Genomic DNA, 17,018 nt, shown 5'->3' with positions numbered 1-17,018 from the left:
CTTTTCTTTTTCAAACACCAACAATCGGACATAACATGACCAGGTTTTTTAAAGAAATGGCCGACAGGCCTTGATTGTTTTAAAGACGTTTTATCCTGACTGTCAAAAGATTTCGAACTAGGGGAACTGGATTTTTTGTAAGAATCCTCAACTTTAGTGGATTGAACAGATACAGGTTTTTGTTGAGATGGTAGGAATTTCTTTTTATAAAAGTGGTTTTATGTGTTAAAGTACAGTCATCGGAAAGAGCAGCTGCTTCCTGTAGTGTTTCAACTTTCTTTTCATCTTAGTAAGTTTTGAGGTCGTCACATGCACAACGTTTAAATTCCTCAATTAGGCATAACTGTCTTAGTTTGTAGAAACTGTTGCTAGTATGCATATAATTACACCATCGATCAAATAAACCTCTTTTTCGTGGGCAAATTCCATGTAAGTTTGTTTATCCTGTTTGTGGTAACCTGTAAACCTTTAGCGATAAGCCTTCCGTACTAACTCGTATGCTTTGAGAATAGCTGTTTTAACCTTATCATAACTCGTACAATCTTCTAAAGAGAGAGTGGCGAAAGCTTCTTGTGCTTTACCAGTTAAGACACTTTGTAATAATAATTACCATTTTTCGGTGGGCCATTCCATGGTTTGGGCAACCTTCTCAAAATGTTGGAAATATTTATCTACTTCATTTTCATTAAACGGTGGTACTTTAACATATTCATTAAGTTCAAAGTTGTCATTTCGCTTTGGTCAATCAGTGTTGAGTCTAATTTCCATTTCTTTTAGCCTAATTTCTTTTTCGGCCTCAATACGAGCTCGTTCGTTCTCGGCTTCAATACAAGTTTGTTCACTGTCTTTTTCGGCTTCAATACGAGCCTGTTCAAGATCGAGTTGTTTCAGTTTTAGCTGGATCTCTAACTTATCTTTATCACTCAACCCCTATTGGCTAGTATACATATGTGTTTGTATAGGGAGAGAGAAAAACACACATTTCGTAAAATATGTTATTGAGAAACTTACAATTTTTATTTTATTTGTGAAGAATATTTAATATCTCTAAAAAGAAAATTATTTTATCGTATTATCAATGAAAACATATAGCCACACCATTTCGTTTTAAACATAAATAGCTATGTGGTTTTTAAAATTCGAAGTTTTTTCGTTTTAATTTGCCCCCAGTATGTCTGCGGACTTACAACGCTAGAAACCAGGTTTCGATACCCGTGGTGGGCAGAGCACAGATAGCCCATTGTGTAGCTTTGTGCATAACTTAAAACAAACAAACAAACAATCGTTTTAATTTTAAAAGTATATATGAAATACGTGATATAAAAATGAATGCTTTTTGACATGAATGGTAGATAACTAAATGGAATATTTTTAATACCAACTTTGTAGATTCTGTCCGTAGTTATTATTACTGCCAAACGTATTTTTTGTTTAAACTTTATTTTACAGCACATTTCTTTGTTTCGCTTACCCTTTATGGATGTATTTGTTTATTCACAGGTTCGATAATTATGCAGGGAATATAGAATGCGATGGTGTTCGAGCTAGTTTAACGCTTTGGGATACTGCTGGGCAAGAGGATTATGAACGGTTACGACCACTTTCATATCCTGGTGTAAGTTAACAGTATTAGTTAGAACGTATAATGTATTTGTTTTGTTATTGCTTGTTTTTATTATAAAGATTATTTTGCATTGTCGGCTTAGAGTATGAATTTAGGGCTAACCTAAGTCCTCAAAGCTGGACGAACCTCGTGAGTTATTAAGACCGAAAATATTGGTAACAGCGTGCCCATCTGATGGATGGAACAATATATTCTAATTACTTATAGTTGTCATTAGGCTTATACTTGTATTAGGCCTAGTATATTTTTAACACTGCATACTTTATCTAGACCCTTAGGGATTTTCAACAATGAGAAAAGTGTAAGATGCAAGTATTACAACCCCTATGTTCGCTAAATCCATTGCCGACGATGCGTTTCGCTCAATCCAGAGCTCATCAGGCCGCCTGAGACACAACAAACACAATAATGGTCAGAACATTATTTATTGAGACACAACAAAAATATTAATGGTCAGAACCCTATTTATATGTTAAAAAATACAATAGGCCTAACACTAATGTCTGATGACAGGTATAATTAATTATGACTATGCTTCATTAGCTTGGAAAAAGCGTTAACACGATAATAATACATTCTAATATTTAATATGTATGTAAGAACAGTATATTTAATTATTTATATTCATTACGGGGCTGATTTTTAGTCATGATGTATGTAAGTAGCTTGCTTTGACTAGAAGTTACTGCAATTAACAATTAATGTAAACATATTCAAATTTATGCGACCTACTGTATCTACACCATAGTTTTTCGATATAGCCACGTGCTATAATCAACTTACCAAGTTTTTTACTGTGTTTTTATTTTGCACAAATTAATAACATACCACAACTTAAGAAGTACAGGATTTGACTGGATGATTTTGTATATAATTATTTAGACATACGGTTATCCCTTCAAGCTTATACCCGTACCCGCGAGGACGAGTCACACACTGTTGTTGGTATAGGAGCATTCAACAAGGTGAACAAATAAAAACAGTTGTTACTGGCCGTTAGTCATGCATTTATCATCTGGGAAAGTTTTAAATCATGAATAAACACTTTTTTTGTTTGATAAAAAAAATAGTGTGAACACAACACTTACTTTCAGTGCTTGTTAAGTGTTATACGTTACATATGTATATATATATATTAATGCCACCTTTTCACTGTAAACAGAAACAGGAAACTGATATTAAAATTTAAAAAAATAATAAAATAGTACATTATAAACAATTGAAAATAATTACGTCAACCGATGTTTATCACAACCTTTGTGTAGAAGCATTTATCAAATTCCACAGTTTTTTGTGCCACGAGGTGCCAGTATTAATTTGCATAAGGTCGTTTCGTAAAATATCGTGAAATGCGACAAAATCTGAACACATTCAAGCCGTTACCTACCTGACACATGCATAAAATACGTGACAACTCTTCAGACCCTCTGCATGCATCTTTAGTCAGCTTTCTACACGGGCCACTACACTCGTGGTAAGATTTTTTATTAGTTAATTATTTTGTTGCATTTGAAGTGGGGCATTTGTTATATGACACGTTTGTGCAAAGTCATGCTATATGATTCGTGTCATGTCATACGATTTGCGTAGCTTTAAGATTTTGAAGGTAGCTTTTACCTCATAAACATGCATACATATATATGCATATTGGGCCTAACGGGCTATACATGGTACACAATATATATATTCCAACCTCTTGGATTGGTTAACTTTTCTCAGCAGCGGTTTACGAGCAATTGCACGTCAAATGGTATCACTTCGTGCTAATGGATATCTTACTGTTCTAGATACAACTTTCACATCTGTATTTTAAAAGTATGGTCATTGGCATGATCTGTATTCGACCGTCTTTATCTCGTGAAGATCGTACCCTTAAGTACGTCACTTCACTTATGTGATACTTCGATTTTCTACCTTTATCACTTCTGTTATTAAGAATGCCAGTGTCAGGTACCGTCTTGCAGCCAGCTTACAGCCTTACAGTTCTTTTATTTTTCGCACGGAGTAATCTAGACCAATAAAACCTTTGATTTCTGCACATTTATCATGCGATAATTCAGTCGAAAGAGCCATGACTGTGATACACTACTACTGTTGGGCATAGTATCACTACCTCTACTTTGTTGGCTTTGGACTTATATAGAACTTTCTGATTGGTTGGATGACAACAAGTCAGAGCAATACGTGGCTGTCTTTTGGTAAATGCACACTATAAAAGAGTGGAGTTGCTGTAATGTTTGACTTTGATACATATTTTATTCACCGTTTCCATAACCGTATATTTATATATACTAATAAAGATGTGTAGAATATTACTATAAAAATTGTTTTCCTTCAACGTATAACAAACAGAAGATTAACATATCTCTTGTCCCTTTAATTTGCGGACTTACAACGTTACAAATCGGGTTTCGATACCCGTGGTGGGCAGAGCACAGATAGCCTATTGTGTAACTTTGTGCTTAACTTCAAACAAACAATCAGATAGCCCAATGTATCTTTGCTATAAAACACACACACTTTCTCTCACATATTTTCTTGTAGGAACCCTTAAACTATTTATTGTGCTCCACTTTTGTTTAATAAGAATCGTCTTTGGAACATTAATAGCGCTGTAAGTTTGTAGTTGTGAAGGAAAAAAAAAGACGACAGAGAAATTCGTGCTTGAGTTGCGTAAAAAGTTTTAGAATCTTTATATTTAACATGTGCGTACACTTAAGAGAGAGTTCCAGCTGTACAGAGTAACGTGCTTGATTCCTACAGTAAGTCCCTGCGGTTTTGTTACACACGTGTAGCACTGAGAACCAATCTGTCAGCCCTCGAGTCATATTTTTTCAGGCTCCATCGGTACTGTGCACACGGGTTAGTTTCCTATGTTGACCCCAAGCGTTTTTTTCAACGAGAGCTTTTACTGTCATTTTACTGACAGTGAGCTCTCGTTTGTCCTTCGCTTTCACGTGTGTGTGGGGGGGGGGAGTTTTTCTATCAGAGTGATTATGTTCCTTCTGTTTTCTTAGTAATTTTTCATCAAGTCATTAAAACTTGTTTTGGTTGGAATTTAATGATCTCAATTAACTGATTCAGAGGTTATTTAATGTTGCTAAAATATTACTGCATACCATCTTTATTCTTGTTATAGTTGAAATATATTTAGGGCAAAACTACTAAGGCTATCTATCTGCCGCCGTTTTTCTAAGTTTGAACTACTGACCAGAAGGGAGGCAGCCAATAAGCATCACCCTACCACCCACCATCCATACTAAGGGATTGGCTGTCACTCATAGTTTAATGTCCGGGGGATGTCGCAAGGACGGAAATATTCGGCTCATATATATATTTTTAATAATTTCTTTCTACAGTTTTCTTGATGATTAAACAAAATTTGTAGAAAAAGCCAAGAAATTGTATTTTAATGTTTGATTTCAACTTACCTCTGTATAATGGCTGGAGACGGCTTGATGTACCTGATGATGACAAAACCTTGTCGAAACGTTGTACATTTGCTGTTATGTTAAACTTATATTAAAGTTTTTCTTCATTACCCATTCAAGCCGTCTCCAGCCATTATTAGTCTCAAAGTGGGTTCCTCGTCATCGAATTTACCTCTGTATAAATGAATTCAAAGAACAAAAAAGAAGCATCATTGAGGCTTAAACTTAATATGAAAAATACTGGGTGCCCCTCAAACATTTGACTCATTTCAAACAAACAAGAAAAGCAGTAACACTTAATGATGTGAATACCTTCTGTTTTCAGATATCAGCATGTGTGTGGAGGAGAGCTATCTACATTTGTACGTTCGTTTGATTGTCTGATCTGTTATAAACCATCCCAGTCCCACCAAACATGCTCGCCCTTTCAGCCGTGGGGAAGTTATAAAGTTTCGGTCAATCCCACTATTCGTTGGTAAAAGAGTAGCCCAAGAGTTGGCGGTGGGTGGTGATAACTAGCTGCCTTCCCTCTAGTCTTACACTGCTAAATTAGGGACGGCTAGCGCAGATAGCCCTCGTGTAGCTTTGTGCGAAATTCAAAAACAAGCAAACTGTTATAAACCAGCCAAAAATTCGAACTTCTTTGCTATTCGTTATAAACAAACCTGAAATTCCAAAGGAAAACCGACTCCCCCATTTCTTATGGACCAACCGTACATAAAGGGAAACGCAATCCTCATTTGTCGTGAATCAACAGGAAATCTTAATCACTCATTCGTAATGCATCAACCCAAAATTACAAAAGAAATTCATTCTCGCATTCATTATGAATCAACTCCATATTGTAAAATAACATTCCTCCCTTACATGTCATAAACCAACCTAAAATGACAGAGGAAAACCGCTTGGTCTCATTCATTATTAAACCGTTTCAACATTACAGGGGAAAATTATTTCATCTGTTTAATAAACATTGTAAAATTACAAAGTAAAAGCATTCTCTTATTTGTTACTAATGAATAAACCCTAGGTGGTTAGGGCGCTTCATTCGCGATCTGAGAGTCGCGGGTTCGAATCCCCGTCCCACCAAACATGCTTGTCCTTTCAGGTGTGGGAGCGTTATCATGTGACGGTCAATCCCATTATTCGTTGGTAAAAGAGTAGCCCAAGAGTTGGCGGTGGGTGGTGATGACTAGTTGCCTTCCCTCTAATTTCACTGCTAAATTAGGGACGGCTAGCGCAGATAGCCTTCGTATAGCTTTGTGCGAAATTCAAAACAAACAAACGAATCAACCAAAATTTGCAAAATAAACTAATTCTCGTTTATTTGTTGTCAACTCAAATAGTACATCCTTAAACTTCAATCATCTTGTGTAGTGCTCTTTTACTTGACTTTCTCTTCTACAGTTAACTTTATTAGCTAGAATCAGTTGGTAACTTCTTGGAAAAAGTAACTTCGTTTACTTTTTTTATTAAGGGGGTTTTGTACGTTACAAGTTTATATTGTGTTTAATCTAGCCTTTCTCTGACCATCTCTTTTATCTCCCTCCCTCCCGTTTTTTTTTTTTTTTTTAAGGAATAAAATACATATGATGTAATTGTAATCAACATCGCTTGCGCATACTTCAGAACAATGACTTCATTATGCACGCTGGCGGTATACTCTTGTGATTGACATTGTGTTATATATCTCTGCTGCAAATAATTTGGCATGGTATTAACTCGAGAATTTTTAAGGTCTTTTATATAAGAAAAAGTTTCTGATTTATTTATTTAATTGGAAGAACTAACTTGTTATAATTCCAAAATAGTTATCATCGAAATAGTCATTTGAAATAAAGTAACTTATATCTTTAAAAGTTCTAGTTTTAAAAACCAGAGCTGATACATCTATAAATGTGAGATGTTACATCATACCAGTAACAATGACCTATAGTACAATTGATCTAAGTAAATACGACGAGACTACAAATAGAATTAGAAGCTTGAACTTGTTTTGCCTTAGTTCATTAGATTCAACTCCTTAGGCTAACTTTCCTCATCATTGTTATAACTCCTCAAAGTAGAAAATTAACTAGTTAATATTATGTGTACTCGTTAAAACATATACTGCTCAATAATCTGTAATGTTTTGGTCATCAGTTTCTTAAATAATTCGATGGAAAACGGTTCATTTTTATTCTTCTTCCTCGGCTCGTTAGAGTAGTTGGAAAGTTTGGAAACATTACAATTTGCTCAGTTTAACGATTTGTTTTTGTATGCAATAAAACTGTTTTATAACATAGCGTATCAATTAATGATGATATGGCTTTGATTTTTTCTTTTGAATCCTTTATTATTATAACGTTTAAACTTGTATTCAACGTTATTAAGACCAGTAATTCATAAGTTGGCAACATGATGCACATTTGGAAAAACTATTAGTACACACACAGTCGTTCAAAAAGCATTAAACTAAACTAAAATAAAATAACTTGGAGAGATCGGCATTGTTTGATTACTCTATTTGCATCAAAACTGACTTTTAATTTTAAAAATATCCAGAAAGTTGAAGGTTGGTTTATATAGGACTGCAATACTGCAGTATAGGTCTAGTATGGTAGAATTGCCAATAGGCTGGAGAATGAAGATCGCTTGTAACGAATTTATTGTTATGTATTTATTTTTAATATGAACGTTGTTTAGATTAAATTTGTATTTAAAAATATGCGTAACATAACAAGTTGGGGGATCGTGTCCGAGATTTGAATCAGAGACAAAATTCGATCTAAATTATAATTTAAATCATAATTGAATTTATATTTGCCAGTGCCAACAAGATTTGATCATGTCGGATTATCAAGATTTTTCTTGTATCACCTTCCCTAGAACAACTAGAAAAATATAACAAAAACGAATTGCTCGAAATTGCCAAAGTTTTAGAACTAGAAGTTAAAAGATCAATGAGAAAAAATGAACTAAAAAACCGTATTATCGAAATACTAGTAGATGATGATTTGTTGCCTGAGGAAGCATTAGAGAAATACTCTAGTGTCCCTTTAATACGAAAAAGAAAGACAAAGCCACAAGGCAATACTAGCATGGAGAAAATTCAACGTCTCTCTGGATTAAGTGTTTCATGCCAAATTGACACATATTCAGGTCTAATAACAAATTCAGAATAACTAATAATTCTACAGAAAGGAGAAACTTCTAGTATATTCGTATACCACATTTGTATCTAAAATAAATTATAAGGCAAAACTAAACAATACATTAAATATCCAGATATTGCATCTGCATGAAACCAGTACCTCATGGGGATGGTCTTCTAGTGCCACATCCACCAACGAATTTCTGTGGCGCCTCAACATAAACTGCCTCATCTTGTGACTTTTCTCTATCAAAGCAGCATGGGGAACTTCTTGGCTCTCGTACAGCAATGGAATATATTAGCTCCAGGAACAAAAATTTCAATTTACCGAAGTCACCATCAAAGTCTTGCTTCTCACTATAGCATGCAAGACACTTTGTGTTTCTATACAAATGTTGATGCATTAATGGAAGAATTAGGTACTGAACATCATCCTCAAGAATTGAGACTTTTTATCGACTCATCTAAAGTTACTCTGAAAGCTGTACTTTTGCACAATGGGAACATTAAGCCACCGATTCCTGTTGCTCATGCTGTGAACATGAAGGAAGCTTATCAAAGAGTGCAGATTACAGATTCTTAAATGTAATTTTCAGTGAATAAGTAAAGTTATTAAAGAAAATGTTGTTATTTACACGATATAAAGAATATTTTGAATAAGTCTATCATAACTCGAAAACTAGAGGTGATCAGTAATTTTCAACACGATTTTTATAATCGGCATTGTCAAATTACTCAGAAACACTTGCATTTTCAGCCACGGCATAGCGGCTCATAGAATGGCTCATAGAATGGCTCCGAGTTAGTTTTTTGTTTGTTTTTTTCAAGTACAAATTTTAGCTCGTAGCTCCATCATAGCTTCGACGATTTGAGATCTTATTACAATTTTGGAGATCAAATCCTTTCACCTGGTGTAGTTGACCACTCTCAAGGTTTCATAGATTAATATACACTAATTCTGTCTAAAATAATTTCAATTTGAGGGTAGGCTTGTAAAAATCCTAATGAGTAATAAAATCGAATCGGTATACGCGCGGCCCACGCCTAGTACTGCTGGCGTATAAAAATATAGCTAATAAAAAGGGGAAAAAAAGGTATTATAGATTAATTTGTTCTAATCCTGCCTAAATATATTTCAAGTGCCGCGGCTATTGAGGATTCCTTCTTGTTTCTAGTACTAGAGAAAAAAAAATGTTGGCCAGTGTAATGGATATAGAAAAGTAATGTTACATGTAGTTACCACTATAAATCTGACGATGTTAATGAATGTTGAAGAAGTCAACAATAGGAATATAAGTTAAAGTAATGTTAACCTAGGAGATCGATAAAAAGCACACTATTTTACTTTAAAATGTTTGTTTAGTATTTAAGGTCTAACAATCTTCCGTGTGGTTATGGTAACGAATGTTAAGTTTTCCTCAAAGCAAGCTAAAAATAAACCCAGTAACGAAAAATATTTAATTAAATATTTTGTTAATTCTTGCGTTCTTACTTATAATGATTATAATGCATTATTTCGTCAGTTGGGTAACAACCTCACTGTTAGCGATATTTTCGGCCATATTAAGATAGTAGCGGTCTCGTGCAAGTAATAGCGCCACTCAGGACAAAATTGGGTCACTTTAAGTGGAACATCAAGTGGTACACGTTTACTGATTGTATTCGTGTTGTTTATCCAGGTGAACTGAATTAGCTGGAAAGCCTCGTCAGGTAACGAGAGATTTCACAAGATACGGTATGCTGAATATATATATATCGGCTGAGCTTAAGTCTGGGAATAAGCGAACTAAATACAACGTGTAAAATACTACAAAAATAATAACACTGTGTGTATGTAGTTGAGTGTACAAGTTGACAACTAAAAGAATGTGTAGGACTTCAGGGAGAAATTCCTGGAAAACAACGCACGTTGTAAAAAAAAAAAAAAAACTGCCCAGAAGACGAGGTTTTGAACTCGCACGAAACTTCGGTTTCTCTATCTTGCTACTGTGTCACCATGTGACCGGTCACCTTCTCACCGCATTTGTAAACTTACCTTACAGACATAACCCACTCGGCCAGCGGAAGGACGCTGCATCATTTTGGTGGACCAATGGGTTTATCTGATGTTTTCCATTTGTACCTCTTGCCATTGTTGTTGATTTTCCTGTAGTTGCTGTTGTCTCTCTTCTTGTTTCTTTTCTTTTTTCTCTAACAACTGTTGTAATTTCTCTTCTCGTTCTTCTTGTTTCTTTTCTCGTTATTCTTGTTTCTTTTGCTGTTCTTGTATTGCAGCCATCAAGTCTGCTATGCTGTAAGTTTGATTTGCCGCTTCTCGTTTCCATTTTTTATCCCACTCTCTGACACCAGTTTGTTACGTCTCCGTTTGTTAATTAATTTTCCGTAACTTCGTCCCGACGAAACTTTAGCGACACAAGTCCTTACTTAATAAAACTGCTTTATTCTTTCCGAATATAACTTTACGATACACTTAATTTCAACAATCGCTCTAAAACAAACGCTATAACAACGAAGGTGCTCAATAATACTCTCTGAATGCAGATCAATTACTCACTGTCTACACACACATTATTCTATTTCCCGTCACATTGTCACCCTCTTTTATATACCAGACTGCCCTATATCTAGTAAATGCTAGAGCATTCGCCAAGGTACAGGATAGTTCTAGAAACGTGGCGTGACACTAGTCATGTGACCTCGCTGACGCAACAGTACATACTACACAAATTAGCACTGGTAGGACTTCATCCTCCTGCCTAAAGGTTACCACCGCTAGTGGGAATAAATAAAGTTATTCATGGAGGATTAACTGGAATTTGTGCCTATTAGCAGGTTGTGTCTCTTGAAGTAATTGTCTAATGGTTGCGACATAAGTATAATAATATATTGCTCACTAGGGATGCGATGTTGTCCTTGATAAAGAGTGCCCTTTTCTGGCATACCAAATGTTCTCAATGCATTATTAGTGATAGATTTTAATTGTCCTTTACCGTTAATCTAAACAGGAAGACATGTTTTAGCGCACACTAGCGTCCTCTGAAGTTTTACTGCCAAAAAAATAAATAAAAAATTATAGCTATCAGCCAAATAGGCATAGTATTGATGCTGTAAGATAGTATCATGTTAGAGAATTGAAGAAAAGTGTTACTCATACCAACTTGAGAGTTCCTTGGCCTACTATAGCAAAGTTTGTGGTACTCGTATAACTACGAACTACCTATTTCACTATAATTTTAAAATCCGTTACGAGGCCTAACTTTTTGTTGATATGTATACTGTAGAGTAATAATGAGTACCATAAACTGTAGGTCAATGTAATAATATTTTTTTCTTTTTCAGAATTTCGCGCAAAACTACACAAGAGATATCTTCACACAACCGTCCGTAATTTTGAACTGATATATTAAAGGGAAATCAGCTAGTCAGTAGCACCAACCGCCAACTTTTGGGCTACTCTCACCTGAATGAATAGTGGGATTTGACCTTCACTTTTATAGCTCACCTACGCCCCCCCCCTCAATTGTAGAATGTGTTTTTGCGGCAAGGGTACGCATAAAACAAAATAAGGCAGTATTATTTCTAAATTTCAGATTGAACAAGGGGGTATGGCTATTAATACTGGTAAAGAAAGTTGTTATGAAACATGTTCTTTTATGTGATCATTTGGAGCTTTACGATAAAAATACGACGTGCACCACTAAGCGCTGTCATGTACCAAAGTATTTTAACTGTTAAAAAATATAGTTTGTGTGTACGTTTTTAACTTGAGTTGTATTTTTGGATAAATGACATTCATGCACTTGAATTTATATATTGATAAAGAGTTTTATAACAAGATTTTTGTGTGATAGAAGTAAGGTATATTTAAACTAGAGCTCAGAGGTTTGATGAAGGTGATACTTTTCCCAGAAAGGGGGGCCGAAGGTTCACCTGTTTTAACCACAATACAGTAATGTGTTAATACTGGCTGGAGACGGCTTGAATGAGTAATGAAGAAAAACTTTAATATAAGTTTAACATAACAGCAAATGTACAACGTTTCGACAAGGTTTTGTCATCATCAGGTTTCTTCATTACCCATTCAAGCCGTCTCCAGCCATTATTAGTCTCAAAGTGGGTTCCTCGTTATCGAACAGTAATGTGTTGTCTATCGGTCAGTCAGAAACGTCACATAAGGAACGCTTAACTTCGCTTGTACTGTCGTGACGTCAGTAATACGTGCACATGCCATGAATCACGAGAAGAATTATGCACTATGTAGGCTACAACACAGCATAATATGTGAACCGCAAAAGCAAGAACTAAAAATATTTGTTACTCTTAATTTTGGTTTTATTTATTCTTGAAACAGAACACTTTTAGAGACCCTGCGGAAGTACATCTAGTTATACACCTATTCATAAATTCTGATAAACGTTGTATTTCTGCAGTTAAAAGTGCAACTTTTTGGGAAAATTGGTTTGGTATATATTAACAGTTTCTAATTCATTCACCTAGAAACCGGGCATGGTATAAATGGTTAGCCTGGTCGGCTGCGTATCGGAAGGACTAAGGTTCGAGCCGCGATATGCCGTTGAACACTTCGCATATTAGGAGTGTTGTAATCAAGGCGTTTAAAGGCCGTGGTTGTAACCGTGGCAATGAATCCCGCTGTACAATTAACAGTGGGCGGTGGGTTCAGTTGGCTAATTGCCCTCTCTTATTGGTCAGTAGTTGTAAATTAGAGAAGGTTATGTCTGAACCATAGGAGTCTGTGACTTGACCGTTTAGCCAATGTGTTGTAAAGGTAAAGGTTACATTTAAATTGAAAATACCAAATATCTTATATTTCTATTTTAATTACTACGAGAGCAAATTACAAAATATAAGAACATTAGATGGCGCAACAAGTCAGATCAATTAACAGTACAATGTTATATAAGTTTATCACGACAATTTTCTTTCGACAGTAAATTAAGAAGATACACCAGTCTGGAACAAATCTGTCAAGTGAACAAAGTTTAAATACTTTAAGCCTTAAAATTCAATAAAAACGACCGATGACTATAGTTGCTGTATATAACAACAAACGTAATTGATGCCTATACCGTACTCTGTACAATAAGTGAAGGGCCAGGCGTCACTAGGATTAACGTGCCAGACTGTGAATCAAATTGTCCATGATTCACGTTTCGTTCGCTGCAAAAATTTCTTTCCAAACTATGGGGTCGTGGGTGCATTATAGGAGTGACGACCAAAACCTATTATTTAATTATGTTACCCCAAGAGTTGACGGTTGATGCCTTTATCTAGCACAGATAGCCCTTCCTCAGCCTTTCGCTAATATCCACAAATACCAAACAGCATCTTGTCTGCCTGTCTCTGTAATAGTAAAAACGTGGTGCCTCCAAGACTTTCTTAGTCCTATCGGTTGTTAGAAAATTATCTTCTATTATTCTAAACTAGTGCCTTGAATTGAAATGTGAAGTTGTTTTGAAAATGTATTTTAAATATTTTACTGAATTTCACAACAAACATTTTGCCATTTTTACCGAAGCCTTATACAGTAAAGTATATTAATTTTTATTACGTTTTTTTATCAAATTTTGCAGAGCAGACTAGAGAATTAAAATAATTGGACTGTGTTTATACGAGTTGTAAAAAAATAATAAAATAAGATAAAACACATTAACTGTAGTTGTCAAATTGGTATGCTTTTATAAGTAAAATCCGGAAATGGTTTGAAGGGTGTGCGATGTTTTGATTCTTAACACGTGATGGATAATTCATGTGGAATGTTAAAACATCGTATACAATTTTTCGTGTCCATTTGAAATCATTCATGCACACCTAAGTTGGGCGTTTACTTTTTTCCTATGTTCGTTGTACACAACTCTTCACAGCATGCTTATTATTCATTAAAGACATTTGGTTTTAAACAGGTAGCACGTTTCATAATGAAAACTGTTCTTAAATGTAATTTGTACATCGAAACTATTCAAAAACCTGTTAGTTCCCCCCCTCCCCATTAATCCAGAACCAGAGAGCTTTCAAGCACCTAAGACGAGTCTTAGATTCCAGTCGTAATGGGTGCGCTCGGTCAAATCAACCTTGGTCCCCCACTTTTAATTTTTCTCTTACACCTCTGTTTGGTGTATCATAGTTCAGTTTTTTTTATCGTTAAATAGGAGGTGTTTGTTGTCGGGTTACTTGTAAATGGTCTGTTTTACTTGACTCATCAGTTTGTTTGGTTTGTTTTGAAGTTCGCGCAAAGTTACACGAGGGCTACCTGCGCTAGCCGTCTCTAATTTAGCAATGATAGACTAGAGGGGAAGCAGCTAGTCATCACCACCCACCACCAAATCTTGGGCATCATATTATAACGCCCCCACGACTGAAATGGCGAGCATGTTCTGTGACGGAGACCCGAACCCGCGATCCTCAGATTGCGAGTCGAGCGCCTTAACCGCCGGGTGATGCCAGACCCCAAGACATCACTAGTTATTGCTAATACAAATTTGTATGTTTTTATGATGTTTGTGTTCTGATTCAACACAAGCAGTATTACAGATCTTTTTACTCTATATGCAAAAGTTCTATATTACGCATTTTAGGTGGTTGAGCTATAAATTTAAGTATACGTTTTTTATGCAAATTTCTCATCCTATACTGAGATGAAAAGAACTTCGTATTTCTGTCTCTTTTCAACCAAAATGTCTGGAAAACCCAAGGAATTTTATTTTTCAGAATATAGGGTTAATTTTATTCATTCGTTTTGTGAATTAAAATGTGTTCTAATTTTTAATGTTTATCTGGAACTATGCCGCCAAAGAAAGTTATCATTAACAACAAATCTAATCCAGTTTTTCTTAAGGTCGAAAAAGAAATGTTTCATGCAGGTTTTTAATGTATTGTAAACAAATGAATGGCATGATATCACTGGACAACAAAAAATTTGCTACTGGAGAAAACTCAAGTGATTCGGTGATTCGCCTCTAGATTTTGAGTTATTGTAATAGCTCAATATTTTATCAGTACTATGTGAAATACCATGCAATCAACTCAGTACAATAGATTTATGCTGTAAAATCAAGTTTACTTAGACAGTTAAATGGGTAAAAGGCATATATTTTTGATAACTTCAAACATTGACTGTAATGTATTGGTGTAAAATTTCAAATATATCCTTCATGTACTTCTTCTCGACATAATTGTAACGAAGTGCACCACTTTTGCTTCACTCCCACGCTCACCTACTCCACCCGGGAATCACGAAACCATCACGTGCTCAGTTTGCTAGAACATTCGAGAAGGCCCTAGATTGAGCATAAAAGGGGCGGAGTCAGACACCCCTCTCTCAGGTGTTTCTCACTCACTCAGTTGGTCACTTCGCCTCGCTCCGCGCATAGTCAAAACAAATTCCGAACTTCTTCCTAGCATCATACTCGCGATATAATCTTTTAAACTCTAGTTCTGTAAGCATAAATTCTTTTATATATTTTTTAGAAAATCATTTAAAATGCTGGCTGCTTCTAGTTCGAGTAAAGTCCGAAAGTGCAAAAATCACCCAAACAGTTTCTGCTACATTTGTGAAAAATATATTACTGTTTTACGAAAGAATAACATCACACACAAGGTAAAGGTAGCTTGCCACCACTATTTTGAGTGTAAAATTGGTGACTAAGAAAACACTGGACTTCACATGTGTGTTGTACAGTTTGCACATCTGGCTTGACACAGTGGCTGAATAAAAAGAGAGCAAGTAGTATGTCATTTTCAGTTCCCATGAAATGGCGTGAGACAAAAGATCATCTAACTCACTGTTATTTGTGCATGACTAATGTTTCTGGATATTCTAAATTTAAAAGCGAATTAGATACGTTAAAGAACGATTTGTTGTGTGTTACACAAGGAGGATACATTGACCATCGACTTAATCAGCCCCAGACAATGGCAAGGTCTGCATTAGGGTTTAGCTGCGGGCTCTGTAAGGGGATATTCAGTCCCATTAGAAGTCACATCCCAGATATGAATGTAAGTAATAGGAGTGATCCAGTGCGAAGGAAGCCCCTGGAATTCGATGGGAAGGCACTGTGGGAAGCATATAGAACACAGTTTGAGTTACTGGCAGAGATGAACGGATGGACAGAGGAGCAGAAAGCAATATATCTGGCAACGAGCTTGAAGGGACAACCACTGGAAATACTTGGACAGTTGACAGCAGCTGACAGACACAATTATAGAGCACTGGTAGAGACTCTGGAACTCAGGTACAGAACCCAGAATCAGTCAGAAGTCTACAGGGCTAGGTTTAGGATGAGAATCTGTGCTAAAGGGGAGAACCTGCAAGAGCTGGCACAAGACTTGGAAAGCATGGCACACAAGGCCTACCCAACTGCACCACCCAATCTCCTCCAGTTGTTGCTGAGGGATCAGTTCGTAGATGCCTTGGACAGTCCACAACTTAAGATACAAGTGAAGCAAGCACACCCCTCTACCATGCAGGATGCAATGGCCAGAGCTCTCGAATTTGAATCTTACATTAAGTCCAGCACAGAAGTACCGAGGTTGGTACAGTCATCTGGATTCAAGGCCAGAAAAGGTCAGCTTTCAGAGAAGTTTGAGGAACTTTGTTGGCACTGTAACAAACCTGGGTGCAAGAGAGCTCAATGCTGGAAACTTCAGCACAGGGGAGATGATACAGCAGTAAAGGCTGCTACCCAGAAAGGCTGTTGGAACTGTGGGGAGCAAGGACATCTGAGGAGCCAGTGTAAGAAAAATACCAACAATAAGTCAGCTTCGGGAAACCAGTAGTGGTTTTGTGCTGAGGGACGCCCACAAACCTCCATTG

The 17,018-nt window shown here is 36.1% G+C and overlaps 1 protein-coding gene across 1 annotated transcript in view; it reads left to right on the top strand.

Moving 5' to 3' along the window:
• Window positions 1-1,480: 1,480 nt before the first annotated feature.
• LOC106465873 (ras-related protein ced-10-like) overlaps window positions 1,481-17,018 on the top strand; it is a 32,669-nt gene continuing 17,131 nt past the window's right edge. Inside the window, exon 1 of the mRNA XM_013926114.2 lies at window positions 1,481-1,615. Coding sequence (XP_013781568.2) covers window positions 1,481-1,615 — 135 coding nt within the window. The remainder of the gene's footprint in view (window positions 1,616-17,018) is intronic.

The sequence above is a fragment of the Limulus polyphemus genome, unplaced genomic scaffold (assembly GCF_000517525.1).
Source record: "Limulus polyphemus unplaced genomic scaffold, Limulus_polyphemus-2.1.2 Scaffold2082, whole genome shotgun sequence".
Classification (NCBI taxonomy): Eukaryota; Metazoa; Arthropoda; class Merostomata; order Xiphosura; family Limulidae; genus Limulus; species Limulus polyphemus.
The sequence above is the reverse complement of the archived record's forward strand: the minus strand, read 5'-3'. Positions and strand labels throughout refer to the sequence as shown.